This window comes from Rhipicephalus sanguineus, chromosome 5 (assembly GCF_013339695.2).
Source record: "Rhipicephalus sanguineus isolate Rsan-2018 chromosome 5, BIME_Rsan_1.4, whole genome shotgun sequence".
In the NCBI taxonomy this organism is placed as follows: Eukaryota; Metazoa; Arthropoda; class Arachnida; order Ixodida; family Ixodidae; genus Rhipicephalus; species Rhipicephalus sanguineus.
Genome location: NC_051180.1, coordinates 32,749,321 through 32,771,583, shown reverse-complemented (window position 1 = coordinate 32,771,583; position 22,263 = coordinate 32,749,321). Strand labels below are relative to the sequence as shown.

Here is a 22,263-nt window from a genome sequence, read left to right as displayed (position 1 = left end):
ACTGGAGCTTACTCTAACTCGTGACTTTCGTTGGTATATCCAAAATTTTGTCAAAGTCTTGTACATAGAATAGCTTAGTCCTAGCAATCATCGTTTGTCCTCATACTTGAACACGCTGCACTAGAATTTTACACGATGTGGGCCTTCCTTTTGTGCTCCGGTCTCCCGTCTCCCCAGTCGGGGCACCACTTGCTGAGTGTTACATTTGATCTTAATTAACTCGGAAAACAGTCACGTTACAAGGATCTGGAAGCGCTCATGTCTCCAAGTTTCTGATATAAACATCAACTTCAACATCGAAATCAAGAAAGTTAACAAAAATATGGAATAGTGCTTATTGCCGGGAATACACTTGTGCCCCCTGACCCTGCGCACCAAAACGAATAAATTATAGCTAGAATAGCCCTTACTTAAAGTTATTGATCGTTTGGCTTTGAAATACCTGTGTTGATTTACCGCCTTTGGCTTGTTTGTTACGCCTGTCCGGTTTACATTAAAGGACAATCTGCATAAAATGTTTGTACAAAATTGCTGCAGCAACGTTTGGGAAAACAAAAGAAATTGTATAATATATGAAGAAACCGTGAAAGTAACAGTGATAGAAGTAACAATAGTAATAGATATAAGTGGGCATAACACGTCACAATAAATTTGTATTGTGAAGTTTACTGATCCAAGTGAAAACATACGTAAGTCGAAGCAAGTTGTGCGTTATCGGTATGGTTAACGCCTGCGTAACTTGAGTCAGTGACTTTATGTTGGAATACGTTTATTAAGGTTCCCTGCAGTTATCCAAGTTTTGTATGCAAAACTTTTTTCAATTTGATGGTACCGTTGCAGTCACCTGACTTTGGGACCCCCGTCTACATACTAGCTTAAAATAATTTTATGATCAATTTTAAATAATCTCAGACTGAAACTAAGTGACCTCGTTTCTTTTAATTCAGCACGTTGTCGTCTGGGTACAACGCCTTGGCCGCCATCATATGGGAAGACTTCATAAAGCACATGGTGAAACTCTCTCCCACAGGTGCCATGTGGGCAACGAAGGCAATCGGTAGAAATTCAATTCTGTTTTTATTAATTTCCTATACGTCAAGTCGAGCCTAGTTTCCTACAAGTACAACTCAAGACAAACCTGTATCCCTTGTAGCAGATGCTCGCGACAAGACTATAGATCAATATACTTTTTGCCATGGAGGAAGGAATACTAAGGATAGGCCCTGACGTCACATTCGTGAAGCCTCCACATCGCAAACACCCGCATCGCCTCCTAGCGAAGGCGCAGCGAAACATTTCGCGACTTCCGCCGCGACGTTCGCAAGCGCATGCGCGCATCGCGAAACTTTGCAGTCTTTTTTTTAGTTTGTTTTTCGCCGTGCAAGCGGTGTAGTCGATTCACGCGTGCTGCTCTTTCTGTGTGTTCGTTAGGAAAGCTACGCAATGCCCAGCTGTTGCGTATACCCTGTGCAAATCGCGTGCACTGCGGGCAGTACCGGTTGTCACTTTTCATGTGTACGTATACGTTCGCTTCAGTACTGATCACTAAGGCATGGTATTTGCATGTGGAGCTCTCGGATGTGCGCTCTGTTGCTTCTTACTCGTTGTGTCAACTCGGAACACACGTGAAATTTTGTTTTTGGCGTCTGGCGCTGAAGGCATCGTACGTTTTAGAGGCTGTGCCGTGCAAGCGAAATGGCAATAAACTTTTGTTGTTGTTATCGGACTGTGCGGTGACTGTACGGAGTGCGGTGTGCGCTCGTTGCGTGCGCACTGGAATTACAAACTTTACGTGCACGATCGCGTATACAATACAGCGGTGTCTTCTTTTCGACGTGACGTTACGTCAACACAGAACAGGTTGGCGTTGCGCCGAATAGCTACTGCGCTCACTCCATATACACGAGCAAATAACCGCTAATCGGGCAATAGATCTGGAAATCGGGCTACGAGAAAGGAAAAGAAAGGCCTAACGCCCAGCAGAACGCGTAAGTCACTGCGAGGTGAGTTCGAATACGATGAGGCAAAGGCTGAATGTTTTTGATTACGGCACGTACCGGTACTTTCTGTACTGTTGCACAAAAGCGCTCCGCGAAGAATTTCAGCACGCAGCGCTCGGGCCTGCCACGCACGAACAGCCTGGTAAACGTCTGCTTGCAACATTTTACTGCGCGCGAACCGCACAATACGCGCTAAGTTTACGGCGGGACTACAAATCCGAGCAGAAGCGAACCACCGCGGAGAGCACGCCGCGGGGCGTCTGCTGTTTTGTTTGTCCCATACCGGTTTGTTTGCCCCATAAATCTGACGTCACTTCCGCCACACTTTTCGCAATGCATTGGGATACGATAGGGCCTCTCCTTAGTTTTTCCTTCCTCCATGCTTTTTGCACGTGTTAATTTGTTGCTTCAGGGCAGTGGCGTGCCAGGTAGGGGGGGGGGGGGTGAGGGGGCCCAGCGGTCCTGTGCCCTCCCCCCTCCCGAAATTTTTTTCCCCATGGGATGCGGAGTACAAAATGACACTCGACCCCACTAATCTGCCCAGACCCATGTCGGATCAAGGAGGTGCCTCTTCCCCCCCCCCCTCCCCGAAAAAAATTTCTGCCTTCGCCACTGCTTCAGGGTCGCCCGGAGACATTATCAACCTACGCCTCTGTAGAACTAAAGTACGGTGATTTCAGACCACGGCCGGTCTAGAGGCGCGCGCTCGCTCCTTCCGTTACGGCCTGAGCAGCCGCCGGGAGTACAATGGAACTTTTTCTATACAGTCACGACGGCGCGCTCCGCGTGAGGGCGTCGCGAGCCAACCGCCCAAAGCGCGTTTCGCCGCATGCGCTTCGTGTTGTAAACCAGCTGTGCCCGGCCACTTTCTCGTGCTAATTACTTCTTTCGGTTGTAGCAAGCGGTGAAGGAAGTACAGGTGCGTGTGGGGACAGTCTGCCTTTCTCGGCACTCGGCAATAGAAGACGCACACGCAGCGCTACTAGCAACAACAATATTTTTTAAGACCCGACCACCTTATATTCGATGGAGGCGAAAATGCCTGAAGCCCGTGTGCTTAGATTGCTGTGGCTGGAAAATGAATTTTCAGGCTACATTAAGCGCATACAGGATTCTTCTGTCGCCGCTGGCGTTGGAAACTTTACAGACGAGACGTACACTGCCCTGCTTTTCCCCACAAAGTCCACGGTGGAGACAGTTCGATTTCTTCTGAGAAAAGGAGTAAACTATGTGCTCACGAAGAAATTTAACAGTGATCCTATAGAGGCATTGTTTGGAAAATTGAAGGCAATGTGCGGGGGCAATGACGCGCTAGACGCAAGAGCCGTCACAGCTGCTTTGACCCACATTGTCAAGGAAAAGGCGCTACCTTAAAAATACATGGGCATTCGCGACGAAAACATTGAAGAAGATGATGTTATTGAGGAACTTGAAGCTCTGCGAGAGCCTCCTCGCAAACCACCGAACTCTGTTGCCTATTCAGGCTTGGTGTATGTAAATGGTTACATTGCCAAACTCATCACTGATGTCGGTTGCGAAACATGCGCCATGCTAGTGACGACAAACAAAACCAGCAGTCCTTTGTACCATCTTCTCCGTCAGCAAGAAGCCTATGATCTACACTACCCAAAGCCGGAGTTACTATCAATGCTGGACACAATTGTGACGTTCTTCGAGAAAGCAGTCAAATACCTTCCTCGAACGAAAATCCTCGAGACTCTGCAATTGACTGTTGAGCCATACCTTGAAGATTCGCCACTTCTGGACTGTCCGGAAGGTGTGGACAAGAGTTACGCGAGAGTGCTGGCTCATAATATTTCTGAGAAGTTTCTCCGGATTCTTCTTATTAAACTACACAAAAAAGTTAACAGATCAGAATGACAGGCCTTCCGATTTTATTCACAAGCCCTCGCGGAAGCATATCAGGCTGTGACAGACTTGACTCCTTTAAACTGTGATAGTCACTACAGTGTTTTACCAGCAGTGATTTTTTTTTTCAGTTCTCCATGCGCATATTGTTGTAGTACCAAGGAAAACATTCTGTTTCCCATTGAAAGGATTCTCTGAAAGTTTTTTTATGTTTCCTCTTCGTCTGCGGCGTGGCCGTCCCCACTATGCAGTGACTTTCACTTTTTTGAAGTATTTGTTTCAATATTAAAGCACGAATTAAGATGCCTCTAACAAAAAATGTACAATTTTGTTATTTTCAAGTACAGCGACGGCCAGCACATACATTTTAAATAAACATTTCCCAAACCATGATTAAACCGTTTCCTCAACCAAATGCAATGTTCATCCTCTTACTTATTGTCGAAGTTACAGAAACGTAAAAAAACAAAAAACAAACGAGGCTGTGTTATAACCGCGTCGATGCTTTGCCGAACAACAGAAGCGGGCTTATGAGCGGCCTGCGCCACCACTTCTGTAAAGCGGAATTTACCAGAGTCATCACATATACTTGCTACCATGTTTCTATCGCATTGGTATCATGAATACCATATAGAGTAACTTCAGAAAGCGCCATGCTAAGTCGGAAGCCGAGCACTCCCTGCGCGCGCTAGCCTCCGCAACGGCCGGGAGTGAGTTAGGGAGCAGTTAGAGTTACTGTATATGCTACCTTTAGGTAGCAGAGTTGCGCATCTGTCTTCCAACGCCGCTAGCAACCATGCATTGCGGAGATGCTGCCTCTTGGGCCAATTTTTTTTATTTCTCGACGCCTCCGCTGCAGCGAACTGAATTAACACTAGCCGTTGACAGCCAATGTTTATCGCCGGTCTTCGACACGCCAGACAGGTTAATCGGCGACACGGTAGGCATGTCGCCTGCAAAAACGAAGTGCGACTTCACCGCATAGCTGTGGTTGCTGGCCGGACCTATGCGCTACTCTGCTACCTAAAGGTAGCATATACATGACTCTAGGAGCAGTTAGAGTACTGTATATGCTACCTTTAGGTAGCAGAGTTGCGCATCTGTCTTCCAACGCCGCTAGCAACCATGCATCGCGGAGAAGCTGACGCTCGGGCCAATTTTTTTATTTCTCGACGCCGCCGCTGCAGCGAGCTGAATTAACACTAGCCATCGACAGCCAATGTTTATCGTCGGTCTTCGACACGCCAGACGGGTTAATTGGCGACACGGTAGGCATGTCGCCTGCAAAAACGAAGTGCGACTTCACCGCATAGCTGTGGTTGCTAGCCGGACCTATGCGCAACTCTGCTACCTTAAGGTAGCATATACAGTGACTCTAGGAGCAGTTGGCTCGGAGCGCCCCCACGAAATTGCGGCCATAGGTAGCAACAGCCCCCCGTGCGCAGGCCGTAAAGGAAGGAGCGAGCGCGCGCCTCCAGACCGGCCGTGTTCAGACATTTTGGCATCACCGTATAAAACTTAATCGTTGGAAAGCTTATAGCTTTTACTGGCAAAGCTTTGTTATGTCGTCGAGTAGTCAGCGTTAAAGCTGCCTATACAGAGCTTTCTGAAGAGATGAACATAAAAAAACGCCAGGCCTGCGCTGAAACCGCAGCACAGTCACAGCGAAAGCTGGAAGAGCGGCGTTTCTAGAGCCCGTTAAGCTCTCTTGGGGCTACAAGTACACTAGAAAGGTACCCACTACGCCACAAATCAACATTTTTGTGAAGTTGGGAAGCAACCACTAAGCCATTATTCGTCATTCTATGGAGAAGCGAGGCACCAGCTACACGTCTGTAAGGCATTATTGTGCACTTTGTTGACGTGACGACTGATGACGATGAAGAATTATGGCTCAGCCCTTTGTTAATGGGTTGGAATCTTTAAACGGCCCACCAGTTATGTAATTTGCATTGGGTGACGCCCGGTCACTATTTCCCTCTCCCGTCATGCTGTATACGTTGACGTGGAAGAGAGACGGGGGGGGGGGGGGGGCGAAGAAACTTTATTGAGACCCCGAGGTAATGGATCATGCGCTTATGGGCTTCCTTGGCAACCAATACAAGTGCACTTGCGAGGAACCCACTACGCTATAAATCATTGTAATCTTACTGAGACCCCGAGGAAGTGGATCATGCGCTTATGGGCTTCCTTGGCAACCAATACAAGTGCACTTGCGAGGAACCCACTACGCTATAAATAATTGTAATTTTTTAGAAGTAGGGCAGCAGGCACTGTGCCATTTTTCGTCATTCTACAGAGAGCGTTGGTACCTGCTAAACGCATGTAAGGGATTATGCGCACTTTGTTGATTCTGCGCCTGATGACATTGAAGAATTATGGCAGAGCCCTTTTGTAATGGGTTGGAAGCATTCAACAACCTACTCGTTGCGCAATTCGCAATTGTTTGACGCCTGGTTACAGAATTCGCGTTGTGCGACGCTTGGTGCTTATTTTAATCTTCTACCACGCTATATTGCATATGCTAATGTGGTTCTTTCCCGACATGAAGCCTGTATAGGACCTTTTTGCAAAGCAGTTTCAAGCACCGGCATGGCTCAGAGGTTGAATACTGGGCTCCCACGCAGAGGGCCCAGGTTTGAACCTCATTCCATCCTGGTGGTCATTAAGGGTAACTGACTGGATTCCAAGAGAGGGCAAACGCGTGAGGGGGACAGAAAATTAGGTGGGTAGATGAGATTAAGAAGTTTGCAGGTATAACGTGGCAACAGAAAGCACAGGACCGGGTTGATTGGCGGAACATGGGAGAGGCCTTTGCCCTGCAGTGGGCGTAGACAGGCTGATAATGATGATGATGATGATGATGATGATGATGAACCATCCTGAAATTTTTTTCTTATTTAGTTTTTTTTTCGAGCGATACTGGTTACGGACACCGGCGGCGGCGGCGGCGGCGGCGGACAACTACGGCGCCAAAAACGGCCGGAGAAATGATCTCATAACAGCTTTCGCTGTAAAAATCTGTTAATACATTTTCTGCGCTTTTGACAACTCCCTGTTCGTTTAGCCATCTCGTATGACAGGCTTCGTGATATGCTACAATGTAAGTGACCGTTGTAAAAGAGAGAGGGAAAGAGGGGTAGTCTTTTCTGCTTGATTGAATACAAATTCACAACTGCCGGGCAGCGTCTAAGAGATGAAAGTCATTTGGACGCTTCCTGTTCTTGCGATCAACGGGGGATACTGCTTGGAATACGGATCTTCGTTTCAGCTGCTGGTTTTGGTGTCATAGCGGTGGCCCTGGCGTTTCTATCCGGGAGCCTCCCTTCTATCTTAACGGTGAGTAAATGTTGAACTATCCGTTGAATGTTTGGGCATGATGAGCTTGAAGGACTGAAAAAAAGAGGCCGTGCCGCATCTAGTTGACAAAAAAGAAGAAAGAAATACAGCTGTAGCCACTAATTTTTACTGTACTGTTTTCGTCAGCTCCACATTGCATTTGGGAATTATTACGGAAAATGTACAAGGTTTTAGTTATACTATCATTTTAATCATGCATAATGTTGCACTTTTTGCTGTATAATTGTTGAGAACTTGTAGTTTTGTATGCCCCAGAGCACAATTTTGAGACACACTGAACAGTCGTTATAGTTTTACTGCTCAGTCATAAAAAACTCACAGTTTCACCGTAAGGGCGAAGCAATCAAGCCTATAGCAACGAATTGTATTGTTATACGAAGTAAGGGGAGCAGCTAACTCTTTTGAATCCGATCTCGCATAACTCGACAAAACGCTGGTTGACGGCCGGGGTGTTTGCTCGCTGCTTGATGAGTCATCGACTACAGGCCTCGCATGCGGGGCGATAATATCGCATGCGCCCTTCGTTCGACGGAGATGGCCGGCTCGTCTCATCTCTACTTCAGCTGCGTTCGTCCCCAGCGCTTGCGTGTTCTTATTCGCGCGCAGAACATACGGTGCGCGGGCGATGTTATCGATTTGGACTTTATACAGAACGTGACGGCGACGGCGACGGCAAAAGCCAGCCGACAGTGCCCATATAATTGATATCGCAATGAAATGTAGACAAAGGATACACGTTTGTAAAACATAAGAACTTATCGCCAAAGAAACAACGTAAGAAAAACAATAACGCTAAAGGTATTGAAAGATATGATAACGACAACGCTGTGTAAACTTGAAAAAGGCGCTATTTTAATACTTGATTTAATTTTGCTTTGTAGGCCGCTTTTGTCTTGACTGGATCAATTAAAGGCGCCACTGCAGCGATATTCATCCTCGGCCTCCTACTTCCTTGGTGCGGAAGCACGGTGAGTGCGCTCTGGTTATTTCTCTTTCATGCGTATGCAAGCTCACCTTCTCACCTTTGAAAGGCCACCAAATAATGACGAGGGCACCAGAACTAGCGACATATTTTCTAACTATACTAGCTGTAAGGAATAGTATGCAGTTGGCATTCCTCGTCTGCACACTAAGAACAGTAGTACCCTTCGGTGCATACTTCGGTCACGGAGCAGTATTCGTCGTCTATCGTGCGTGCATTAATGCCGCGCCCCCAGTACTTTAAGGCCACGACCAGCATGTGCTCTATCAACGGGACATAGCATTCTTCATAGAAAAATAGCGATTAGAAATCGCGGAGTTTTTAAGGAAGAAAACGCAGGCAAGCCGCATGGCGATTATTTTTGTGGGACAAACATACTCTGCGAATCGTGAAAAGGGTCCAAGTGTAGACAAAGTTTCGTGTTCTTAATACATAATGCCTTTATCATGGCTTTACATTATAGCATTTTCAGGTGTGTTATAATACATCGTTAGAGATATTGTTTCTTTACCTTAAGCATTATGTTTTCTTTTTATGAGATTGAGCTTGTCTCTGTGTGCTTTTATGCTTTCAACAAGTTGGACGACCAGCCCCTATCAGAAGAAAGACTACTACGCCATCGTCCGGTCATAACGTCGCAGAAGAAGGCTTTACAAGCACTGCTAGCCTTCCTGCGATCCACTGGCCTGTCAGAGCGCCTCTGAGCGGAACTCTCTTGTGTGTGTGGTTATGATTCTTTTTTCCTTATTATTTATTTTCTCTCCTTCGCTTTAAACCCCCTATTCCCCAACCCCAGTGCAAGGTAGCATACCGCATACAAACTTCTGGTTAACCTCCCTGCCTTCCTCTGCTCTTTCTCTCTCTCTATCTCTCTCTTTTATGAGATTGAGACAAGTATAAGTAAAAATACCAAACAAATCTGCCAGAGGTGACCAATTGAGAAAACCCTAGTTGTTGAATACGCAATATCATGCCACCGGTGTGAAATTAAGTAATTTGCTCGGCAAGATAGCTACCCGCTAGTGTTTATTAACAGCTAGAGAGCGGTTCTAAAGGAATGGGGAAGGGAAAAAAAGGTGGAGTAAGGCGATTCGAGGGCAGAAAACGAATAGGTTTCCAGGGCATGGATAATTGTAGACAGCTGTTAAGACTGTTCTCTGCAAATCTCTTTGTTTTGGGCATAGGTAATTGCAACATTTGTTGAGGTCTGCATGCCTTTGCGAGAGCCTCTGACTATTGTATAGTGGCAGCGCCACATACGCGCCAGCACACTTATTCATCGTATCTTTCTATCCTTTCCCTCCTCTCTCTCTCATCTCTCTACTACCCTTTCCCATTCCCCTAGCATTTGGTAGTCAATCGAACACGTGTTCGGCTGGTTCGGCCCTGCCTTCTCCCTGCATTCTCACTTTTGTTTTCTTCCTTCCTGTTAAAACTGTTATTCTTCGGTGTTGTGTACCCACGAAGGTATATATCGTTACCGTAGATTACTAACAAGTGTGCAGGTATTGGCGAGCTGGTACCTCCTGACCTCATATATGTAAGGAAAAAAAGGCATAAAGGGTTACGGAGACAAAAGCACACTGCAATAATTTACTCAATGGAATATAGACGGGCTGTTGTAGATACAGCGCAAGATTCTTTTGCCCGCCATATTCGACCAGCCTCCGAACAGTGGCCGGCACTGTGAAAGACCTATTCAACTAACTTAAAACATTTTGTTTTCCACGTGACGCGGTACCATACGGCACCATCCACGTGGTTACATTCCCACGAATGGCACCATCCACACTGTACCATTTACGTCACGTACCACGTGAGACGGTACGCGTTTTCTGTAAAATGTAGTTTAAGGTAAAGTGATAGGGCGTGGAGGCCCGAAACTTATGTACAAAGCGTTGGTTCGAGGGTAGGACCTCGCCAACGGAAGCATAATGTCGTGGCCAAAAATAAATGTGGTGCATTTTATTACATTGTCTATGCCTAATATGCCTCCTATAGTTATTTCCTCATTTTTTTTTGTATGCTGCTGCAGATCGCTATGTCGTCCATGTTTACGGGCTTAGGGTTGGCCTTTTGGGTGGCTGTCGGACGCCTGCTGTACCCTGCCAAGCCCACTGGCGCCCGCACCACTCTGGAGGAGTGCACGTTAAACTACACCGCCATTGTTCCTGCTCAGCGGAGCTACTACTCAGGGTGAGGCAGGATCGTTGAAGGCGTGATGTCATGGCGTGTTCAGCGAATGTGTTATTTGTTAGATTTCAAGGAGCTCTGGGAGGCTAGTCATTCCAGACCTGTTGCTCACTGAGACGCATGCGCAACCATGGCATGAACTTCATTTACAACAGAAACTCAAGCAACGAGCGAGGTCAGTCGCAATAACAAAAGATGTTTTCTTTACTTTCATTGTTTTCTTTTTTTCATAACAGCGGCCATGAAACATATGTTACGGCACCAATATTTTTTACAGTCAGTCCTTATCACTCCAAAGCAGTCTCAGAATCTATGACGTTGACGCGATCCAAGCACTGTTTCTTTTTCCTTCCAAGAAAATTAAATACAATGTCTCGGTGTCTCGGACTCCGATTTTTATATCCTATTAACTGCATATATATGTACCATGACGTAGCACAAAACTGCCTTTCCAGCATAATTAGGAAAAGTATAGCTTGTCTAGATTTTGTATAACAGTGACACAATTCCAGCATAATATACCGTGGCCAGTAGATGTCGTAACGTTCATTAACCCGTCGCGTACACAGGTAGTAACCACTACTAACCCTGACAAGCTGCGTAGTAACGACAATGTTTATTACCTCTCACATATCTATAAACAAGAAAATTTGGCAAAACGTAGTAAACGTGTCAATGAGGTAGTATATGCTGCAGTTACTACCTTTCTACTTTAGTTTTTTAGAAGTGTGGAGAGGAAGAAAACTCGTCACGTAATTAAATCAAGATTTGATCGCGTTCGCATGTGTAAGACCCTGTGAAAACCCTAAGTCTAGTCTGGAATGGCACTCATTGTTATTGTCATAATCACCATTATCGGCCTGTTCATGTTCACTGCAGGACGAAGGGTTCCGCTAGCGATCTTAAATTAATAGTGTCTTACACAAGTTTGTTCCTTGATAAACTGGCAAAAATTCCCGATCTCAGTCACACCACGAAATTATCCGCCGTCATAGTCCGCGCTTTCCTTCCTTTGCCACTTCAGTCATGTCTCTCTACTAACCAACCAATCATCTCTCATACGCCTTACGTGACATGACCAGTTCCAATTTTCTTCCTAATGTCAACTATAATATCGGCTATTGGCTGATCCTTTTAGTCCCCTGACCCCCACCGCTGCCTTCTTGTCTCTTAATTTCACGAAGAACATTTTTTCAATCCACAGCTTGCCCTGCGCAGTTCTTAACTTCTAAAGTTTTTCAATATTAGCTTTCGAGTTTCTAAAATTTTTGAAATCATGGAAGGTAACGGTTGTGCACTTTTCTACGATAACGGCAAGCTGGCGTTGATCGTTTGGTAGTTTCTAATCTCATAACCTCTCCTGCCAATTTTATTCTTTTGTGAATGTTCTTCTTGACATCCGGGTCCCCTGTCAATATTTGGCCTCGGTAAACGTACTCTTGCAGAGATTCCGGAAGTTGTCTGGCAATCTCGAATTTTTATTGTCAACTACGTTTGCCACGTATATACTAATCTCGAACTCTGCTATTGCACTTTGTCGGCTGTGGTATCCAAACCTCTCATACGGAGTTGATAATCTGTCTCCGTATGTCACACACACACACACACACACACACACACACACACACACACACACACACACACACACACACACACACACACACACACACACACACACACACACACACACACACACACACACACACACACACACACACACACACACACGCACGCATACGCACACGCACACACACACACTCACACGCACGCACGCACGCACACACACACACACACACACACACACACAAACACAAACAAGCGCGCGCGTAATGTTAGTGCACATGAGCCGCCTCGGCCTATAACAATATCGGGCAGAACTCCGTGAAAGCTTGCCTCTATGTAATATACCCTTGTAATGTTCTTTGTATTCGTCGAAGTTATTGCAAGTGTATTTGCGCACATACCAAATGTGTTGTCGGCCTGGTATTTCTGAAACGCATACAGTACAGTCATTGCGACAGTGGCGGTGAGCCTGTCTATGTCAAAACTCTGTTTTTTTTTTTTTCAGAGGAATATACGACTTGTACAACGTGTCCTACATGTGGATTCCGGTCATCAGCTTCGTAGTCACGCTTTTGGTAGCCATCGCTCTCACGGTTATTTTTTGTGAGTTGAGTTACTTTCTCTTCTTCAGTGCAGTGTTGCTAGACTAGAGAAAATGCGAAGTAATTTAGCGCGGGAAGAGACTTCGCGATATGTTCGATGGTAGGACTCTTAAGAAAACTTGAAGTTTTCTGAAAAAAAAAAGTCGAAAGCGCCCCAGTAGCTATGCTGAACGAGTTTGTGAGGCGACGATAGAAATTTTGCGCTTTGAAATTTTGTTGTGACAAGCAGGAGATTGTCATACGTACATTTCATTTTACCTCCAGCGGGTAAGTGTAGTAGCCTCTAAAAACAAACTTTTAAAGCGTTACATATTAACACAAAATTGTTAGTCACTTCCGAGGGACGTGTTTCTAGCAGGCACTTTCAAAAATCAAGCACCGCGTGGACACAACCGCCCTCTTGACCATGATCAAACTCTGTATGTTGGCTTTCTTGGATCTATTTGTCGACGAAATTCACTGCGAAAGACGAAACGTGTGCTTCTTTTACGAAATTAAGACGCCTGTACTTGCACCCTCTCTTATAGTTGAGAAATAAAAGCTTAACTATGGTACGGCCGGAAGCTACCGTTCACGTGGTCTGCCCTGTTCACGTGGTCCATCCTTGAGATTCACGAAAAAGAGGGCAAAGATACGTTCTACATCAGTGTTCTCAGACGTAAATCGTGGAACACATTCTTACTGCTACAAGTACTGACTCATAATATAATACAAAAAACAACCAAGAAATTAGGGAAACCAATACTAAATGGTTGAAGTACGCCACCGCTGAAAACTGGTTTGTTAGTGCTGAATGATATTGCTAAGTTGCATTAAACACCGATTTCGCTGCAAATCTAACCGCCACCGCAAGATTATGGAACAATGGTAGTGATTTCAAAAGCAGCTCAGCTTTAAATATGTATTACAGGGACTAAAGTTCGAGCACCCCGAAGTAGCCATTTCGAAGTCAAGTAATCAGGTTGTCTCCCTGTTGTGTGAGCTGCAATAAATATCTGTTGTGTCATTATCTTTGTGCAGGCTTCAAGAAGACAGCCGATGTAGATCCGAGCTTGATAGCGCCATGCATGAGGAAAATATACCTGAAGACAAGGACCAGCGGGAAGCAGGAGTCAGCTAAGGAACAGAAGCCGGTGCCGATGAAGACTGAGGTATGTCGACACATGGCTTGTTCGCGCTGTCAGGAACTGGACGACTTGACAAGGGAGAAAGACGCACACAGGGTGAAGCGCGTCCTAACAACTGCTCATTGTCGTGCCACACACTTCCTTATGTATGACCCAGGAAAAGAATAGAAAGTAAGCCAAACACAAAACCACACGTTGTGCAAAAGTGAAAACGTCACCTTCCACGTCAACCACATGCAAGGCATCATATCTAAGTTATCATACATGTTTTCAATAAATCTATTTATTTTTGAGATAGGATAATTTCATGACGTACGCCTAGGCAAGTCATATTATTGGTGTCATTACCTGTGTGTTGCAATTCGTTGTGCACTTATGTCCTACTCTGCCAATTTTGGTATATCCACTCTCTCCTCGCAAGATAGATAGATAGATAGATAGATAGATAGATAGATAGATAGATAGATAGATAGATAGATAGATAGATAGATAGATAGATAGATAGATAGATAGATAGATAGATAGATAGATAGATAGATAGATAGATAGATAGATAGATAGATAGATAGATAGATAGATAGATAGATAGATAGATAGATAGATAGATAGATAGATAGATAGATAGATAGATAGATAGATAGATAGATAGATAGATAGATAGAAACGGTCAATGGCCTTTGGTTCGTTAAGAAATGCTTCGCATTTAACAAAGAAGTGAAAATGCGGCACTTTACATAACTTCGTTAGCCGCCACATACTACAAGAAAAATAAGTCAGTTTATTCTTTTTGGTGAGTCCTGGCTTGTCACATATAAAACTGTCTTTAAAGATACACGTTAACTCCCTTTGAAGGGATGAAAGGGAGGAGGAAAGGCATGAAAGGCAGGGAGGTCAACTAGGCGCGCGTCCGGTTTGCTACCCTACACGGAAGGGAAGGGATGAAGGCATCAAAATAAGGAAAGAAAGGGTGAGAAAGAACTGGTCAGGGTACATGTGCACCTGTCCATTACACACCTGCAAGCAATCGCTTAACCCGGTCGATATTAAATACAGTACGAATGACTACGCCGCTTTGCTGGCTTGTGACATATAGGGCCACGATCTAAGGATCTTCTGAAAACAGTCTGTCGTCTAGTTTGTTCAACGCATTGCGTAGAACGTTGCGTTTGGTCACAAAGCGATCGCAAAAAATACAGTATGTGTCCTATCGTTTCGTCGCTGTTGCAGGAGATATTATACTCTCTTCGAAGTATCGCGGGAGGCGTGAATCTCCAAAAGAGGGTTAACGTGTATATTTAAAGGTAGGTATATAAGCGACAAGTCTGCACTCACCAGAAAGAGTAACAGGTACTCTTTCTTTTCTTTTGGAGTGTAACCACATTCTCCTTACTTGCTATGGACGTCTCACGCGCTTGTGTTCTTTTCTCTTGTTGCAGGAGAAATCTGACGGCAAACAGGTGGAGTTTAGCTTTATCAGCGGCAGCGGAAACGGTTACGTGAATCACGTCATGACAAATGACAACGGCGTTGAACGAACAGACATTTAGTTGCAAGAAAGAACCAATGCGGCAAACTTGCAGACTTGGTAGATGTACACCAGTTTATGCGCCCGGGATTTTTCATGCCAAGGACTGTCACTATTACACATTGTAGAGTAGTGTAGATATAAATGCAGTATATACAAGAAGGAATCTAATACCATCGAAAAGGGTGAAGTATTCATCACAAGAAGAACAAGTTGAGGTGCCCCTACTTCGCGCGAGCAATAGTTTCGTACCCATAATTCAGCGCCATTTCGTCATGACTATTTGGGCGCTGCATTGTTGCATTTAGCGTGCAGGCATAAATGCGGTTCAGTGTTGCGTGAATCAACGTTCCATGAATCAGTATTTTTCCTTCCTATTTCACAGAGTAATCGAGTATTGACAAGCCGATAGCAGTATCTTTTCGACAGCATGCCTATATTAGTCGAGGATGTGTTTGTTGCTCTTTGTTTTGATTTGGACTCATCGTGTTCTATGTCTATGTCTATTTCTATGTTTATATCTATGTCTATGTCTATATCTGTGTCAATATCCGTGTCTATATCTATGTCTATGTCATTGTATATTTGACGGATTGATTTCTTTTTTGCATAAATTTACAATAACTGAAAATCCACACTTCATCAGAATACGAAGACCTGAAATTGTTGAATGAATGAAAGGATGTTGAGAGAAAAGCAAATGATTGCCACGTGTGTATACAAGCCCTTTCTTTGACGTTGTGGAGGGCTCATGGTCGCACAGCAGCAGCACCCTCTCCCAACTTTTACCATCGCTGAAGTATTATCTCGTCGTGTGCGGGAAAGAGAAGTAGCGCGTGGGTTCGCAACCGAGCTGTTGAGGTCGGATGATGACGAAAATAAAGTTGGTCGTTGTTTGGTCCTCAGGGACGCACTACTCGCTTCTGCCTGCCTCTTTTCTAATCGCGACCTCTCACCGCCCCCGCCCCCCCGCCCCTCCCCACTAAACATTGGTGAGCCGGACGTGATCTGAACACTCAACCTTCTGCTATGGTGAGGTGAGAAGTAGTTCACAATCGACGGGCGCCGTCGATCGTCATGAAGTGGTATCACTCGATCGCCTGAAGCCATCGCACAGTGAGGACGCAGACACCGTTTCACCTGTACCAGCACCTTTGGCACCAACCGCCAAGGCTACACTTATGCAAACACGCGAAGTCACAAGCACACACAGTGGACGAGTATCTAGGGCGCTCCGTAGTATAGACATGTGAATAACCTAAATTGTCCTATAAACGGTGTTAAAATTTATGTTATTTAATTCATGTTTATTCCTTTTATAAAAATTTGGCAGGTTTCAATACTCGCTATTGGGCAAGAAATGTACTGTTAATATGCTCATTACAAGGAGTACGTTGAAAGCTGCTTATCAGAGCATAACTATCGATACGCCAAATCTTCCGTTCCCGTAAGTAAAAGACAAAAGATGCCTACCAAGTCACTAATGCGTATGATGATGCTAATGCGAGCAACACCGGAAGGAATTCGCTCAAATGGTTTGTCGCAGCAGAAACGACACGATAGGAGATGGGGTGACACTGTGTACTAGAACAATACGCTGCCAACGAACGTAATGTTGTTCAGCTCTTCTTATTTGCTTGTTTGCTTCATAATTACTCTCGTCACCGCCGTGGTTGCTCTGCTGCGCGGTCACAGTCAACAGACGAGGTATACAATGAATACACGCGGAGGCCTACGTCGAATGTTTGCAGAGAAGCGAGCAACGCACAGGGCGTTTGACTGCAAAAGCGAGCTAGCCAAGCGAACCTGTCACCACGTTCTTCTGAATCGACTACGCAGAGAAGCCACGCTCTTCTGAATCGACTACACATCTCTTTCAAATTTTTCTGACGGTCGACGCTGATTTTTCGCTCACAACCAACGACGCCAACACCGACACCGACACAGGAATTTCTGTGAAACGAGCTTTTTAACGAGATCGCGTTAAAACCATGTCCAACTCTTTATAAACGCACAGTACAAGCCTGGACGCATCCTCAATTTCTTCGGTTTCTCGTACCAATAAATCACCGCGACAGACACTGCTGCTGTTTCATTTTAGGAGATGTGTTAAGAGACGGCTTGTATCCTTAGTAACAAAAAAGAAAGGGGTGATTGCGAATGTTTGGGTCTGGGTAAAAAAAGAAGCGCTTGTAAGCGCCGGCCGTCTCTGAGTCCGTCCAGCGGCAAAGGGTGTGTACATAAAGCTCGCCGTTAGCTACGTGGAGGATCTGCGTTTCGTGGCGCAGTGGTTAGCGCCACTCGCTGCGGAGCAAGAGGTCCCTGGTTCGATTCCGCGCTTCGGAAGCATTTTTCTCAATTATTTTTGGGGGGCTTTATATATATATATATATATATATATATATATATATATATATATATATATATATACTTATACATATACGATGCATGACGGCGACGGCAAAATTCAGCCGAGACTGTCCATACAATTGCTATCGCAATAATAGTACCAAATTGTTTCTTGCAAAGCTCCACTTCAAGTTATACCCAGAAAAAGTGGGTTTGGCTAATTTCTAGTGTATATGAGGTACCGTTTTTCTGAAATTCATGGCTTGCGAGTGTGATACCTGAGCAGCCAGTGGCAACGAACGGAGGTGCGCGGATCGATCTGCCCTCGCATCGTGGTCTGCGTGCGGGCATATTATATGACTATCCCAGATGGATCGCGGACAACGTTGGCGCAGAAGGCAACCATGATTCGCAATTAGCACGAGCAGGCCGGTGACAAATGGTGGCAGGCCTGCGGATCCGTGACTGGAGCAGGTCAGTGCTCGGTCACAGAGCGCTGATAAATGGAGTATTACTGCGCTCTCGTCCTGCGCAGTGTCTGTAGCTGTGCCTCACTCCCGTTCGTGTTCCCTCTTTCCTCACTGTCACGTATTGCCACTCTGGTATCTATCATACTCCCTTATACGTACTGGCCACTTCGTCGCGCGCACCCATCACGTTGATTCCTCGGCCACACAGGCCAGTTCAAGCCACCAGGTGTACAACTGATTAAGGTAATGTGCTTTGATATCTTCTGTCCCCATCACAACAATCACGTTATGATGTTTATACGCTCGTATGTTTTGTATTTATGTAACCATATTGTTCTGTACTCGTTCATATAAGCGTTACAGAGAACTGGGCAACATTCACACATTACAGAGTTGCAGGCGCGCAGCTAACAACATATGTGAGCTGTGGCCTTAACTATGTGTCCAAAGCTCACGTAGAAGTACGGTCGCTGCATACTGAAAAAAAAATGCTGTCAGATCAATGACAAATTTAGTATCTACAAATGTCCATCGGCCTCCATTCTGCCTGTTACTGCATTTATGCGATGTTAAGCAGAGTATGCGACCTCTTGACGCGAATGTCAAAATATTTGTAAGCTTTTGCTTCGAAGCCTAACTTCTCTGTTTACCTCGTCAGAGCTTCGGCATTTTCCTCTTTTTGTACGTACCATTCCACGTTGGGAGTATACTATTTGCCAACTTGAAAAGCCGGCACCCAAAGTAGGTTTACGTAGCCGTCTCGCTTTTCTGTTGCGCCGAAAGATGCTATTATGCAACGACAAGCAAGCGCAAGAAGATATTTTGACTAAACGGACACAAAGGTAAAAAATCTTCCTGCGAAGTCACTGGGACGTTCCTGAATGGGGATCTATGACCTCATAGGTGGTGATATCGATCAACTAAGTTGAGCTACAGCTGTAATTAGAAATGAAAGCTGCGATTTAGGTATTTACCACCGAAAGAGTAATATACTTGCGAAATCCGTGCTTCTTGCGAAATAAAGAAAAAAAAATCACAGTTTTCAAGGCTTCAAATTGCCAATTACTTTTGCCTTACAGAGCAAGCCTTTATAAAGCATGTCCTATTTCAATATGCTGGCTTGGCTTGATTTATTGCTCGAGCTTTCTGTCCTCTCTAAGCGCCAGAAATTTAGGCCTTAGTCGGCATCTGGAACAGCAGATGTGCTGGCGAAGGCAGCACGTGCGCTAGAAGCAGATGTTCGCTGCGGGCATCAGCACATAAGTGCAACGAGCGTCATCGTGAGGAAGAGAATAAGGGGGATGATATTGAAGCAGCAGGTGGAGAAAGGTAAGAGATCGACGACGCTGCGTCGGGAGGGAACCGTAATACTTCCTTATGACAAGGCTATTAGGATTGCAGAATGAAGATAATGACGTGCTGAATATGAAGCACCGACGGGTTCAACAAAGAACAAGCAAAAGGTGTAGTAACTGAAATCTGGAAAAATTAAAGACAAAAGGTGAAATTCTACGTAAAGAAACGGGGTTGTAAGAATGAAAAAAAAAAAAGGAGAGACCGATAATCGCAGTTTTCGCTGCCTGCGTGGCGGGAGAAAGTTAGCCAATATGTGACGGCAACACGGCGAAAAGGTGCCCTTTAGCGAATACATTGCATCCAATGCGTTTGCAGAGAAGCGCCTGGGGACCGCTTCAAAACACACACGCACACACACACACGTGTGCACACATGGATACGCAACGCTGTATGTGCGCGTGCGTGCGTGTGCATGTCTCGCTCTTTGACCCTTCTTGGAGGCGCTACGGCCATGGTAGTTAGTGCAGATATGGCGCGAAGGTGGGATACCCGGCTCTAACGTAGCCTACCTTCACATATTTTTTCACACACACACAATATATATATATATATATATATATATATATATATATATATATATATATATATATATATATAATATATATATATATATATATATATATATATATATATATATATATATATATATATATATATATATATATATAGTCACGGTGTGTACAATTGTACACATCAACTTCGAAGTCGCATCACGCACCGCGCGTTTCTTCAAATGACCTGAAACTTAGTGTGCACATTCGTGCAGGCTTCCTGAGTGGACAACTAGCGCTTATTTAACTTCATTATGCTGTATCTTGCTGCAGATGATCACTTTGCTACAGACACTACCATGTTCGACGATCGTTCGTCGTGCGACGTTCCAGGACCAACGTCAAGAGTATTTTTTTTCTTCGCTCGAAAAGGATACAACCAAAAAAAACAAACTTTGCATGCATTTTGGGCCTAATAGTTGATTCCTTTTATGCAAAGATTGAAGCTGACTGATTGCAGAATAATTAGATATTTAATTACACGCTAATTAGCATTAATTACTCTAACTCACACAAAACAACGCATTCCTTCATATTATTTCTTGGAATGTAATACTGAGTGCCTTGAAATCATGCCATGGAAATTTGATGCATTTGCAGACAGTGCATCATAATTCGTGACTGAAAGGGGTAAATATATATGGTGAACTAAATGGAAGAAATGGAAGTTTTGCTTGCAAATGTGCGTCAGTACACTACTTCCTGAAATCTGGTGTGACCTTTATTTCAAGTTACTACGGGAGCGTAGGGATGTTGCCAGAGGGAATTTATGGTGTACTCACCAGCACTGAAGCGTGACAACACACATGGGGGTCTTGTTGTTTGCTAGGAGCCAGTTGTTCAATAAGAACCCGCTTCATATGTTGCAACAACGAGGTTAAAGAGACGACGACGACAACAACAACAACAAGAACAACGGCAGCAGCAGCAACAAGAAATCAACGGGGCCAAGTCGGGGAAATTGCGGGCTCTCTAGGTGGAAAAAGGGTCATTAAGCACGTTTTGGCGCCGGCGGCTTGCTGCGTCATTCAGGCTCACTCACGTTTCCTGCGGCCACGCCTGCCACCCGTTGAGGAACTAAACGGCGTCGTTTCCTGTTCAAAATCGAATTCCACGGTGCCCTTTCTTGAGGCAGCGGCCCCTATGCCACCATCACAGGCTGGGTCCTGCTATGGCGCAGCACCTCGTTCCGTTCGCGTAGCCAATGGCAGTTACGTGACTTTGTTTTTATAGGCATTACAGCTTTTCTTATACCTTCTTCGTTCTCTTTGCGTGGAATAATGTTCAGCCCATCTCACCGCGCCACGCGCATCAATACGGACGCAGTGCTCGAGGTTCCATTGCCGTCTACTGGCGCAGCACAGTCGTTGACCAGGGATTTGAAGAGCACCCTGACGCTTCCAGTGCTTTCAGACCTTTCTTTTTTTTTTTGTATGTTTTTCTTACATCCAAGTGCAGTGAAAGATCCACCAGGCCTAGTGCACACCTTCGCCCCCACACACCCCGACAGTTTCTGTTCGTTCTTATGTCGATTTATATGCCCTGCATAGCAACAGCGGCGCGTCTGCACGAAATTACACTTGGCGTAATTGTGCAGGAACGCGCGAGAAAAAGACGATATATTCACTTCCTTATGAAGACAAGGATGTAACAATAATCGATCCCTGCGGTTCCATTCGCTGTCTTCTCGTTGAATACAAGGGGCGTTCAGAGTTGATAATAATAATCATTAATACTGGGGTTTTACGAGCCAAAACCACGATACGATTATGAGGCACTCCGCAGGGGAGAGCTCCGGTAATTTCGACCACCTGGTGTTCTTGAGCGTGCACCTGAATGTAAGTACACGGACCTCCGGCATTTGCACCTTCATCAAAAATGCGACCGTTGTGGACAGTATTGAACCCTCGACCGTCGGTTCAGCAGCCGAGCACCGTAACCATTGTACCACGGCAGGTCCCAGAGTTAAACAAACGTTAACGTAATAGAAACGCGCTCCCAGCTACGCGAGATCTGCTGTCAAGTTATACGCTCTGACGGGCATTTCTACAAGCAATCACTCTCATCAGACGAATAATGAACAAATACATGTTTATTGGTTGACCTTGTTATCGCTATCACGATTGTGGCACACGTTTACACTTGAAGTGTGGGAACAATCATATATGAGCAGAGTTTCACTGTTTTCGGTGTACTTAGACTGAATTTCTGTTTCAAAATATTCGTTTTCAAATTCAGCACTCAGTCAGCAAAGCTATGGCAAATACATCCAAACACTTTCATTACCAAGCCACCTCAGATTCGCAACTAATATCA

General features: G+C 45.0%; 1 protein-coding gene across 5 annotated transcripts in view; it reads left to right on the top strand.

Moving 5' to 3' along the window:
- Positions 1-16,137, top strand: part of LOC119393439 (sodium-coupled monocarboxylate transporter 1) — a 37,882-nt gene extending 21,745 nt beyond the window's left edge. For all 5 annotated transcript variants that reach the window (XM_037660462.2, XM_037660461.2, XM_037660460.2 and 2 more), the window contains 7 exons: positions 948-1,057; positions 7,141-7,208; positions 8,111-8,197; positions 10,247-10,407; positions 12,473-12,570; positions 13,590-13,720; positions 15,133-16,137. In XM_037660462.2, the coding sequence (XP_037516390.1) occupies positions 948-1,057; positions 7,141-7,208; positions 8,111-8,197; positions 10,247-10,407; positions 12,473-12,570; positions 13,590-13,720; positions 15,133-15,243 (766 nt within the window). In that variant the 3' untranslated portion in view covers positions 15,244-16,137. The remainder of the gene's footprint in view (positions 1-947; positions 1,058-7,140; positions 7,209-8,110; positions 8,198-10,246; positions 10,408-12,472; positions 12,571-13,589; positions 13,721-15,132) is intronic.
- Positions 16,138-22,263: the final 6,126 nt, after the last annotated feature.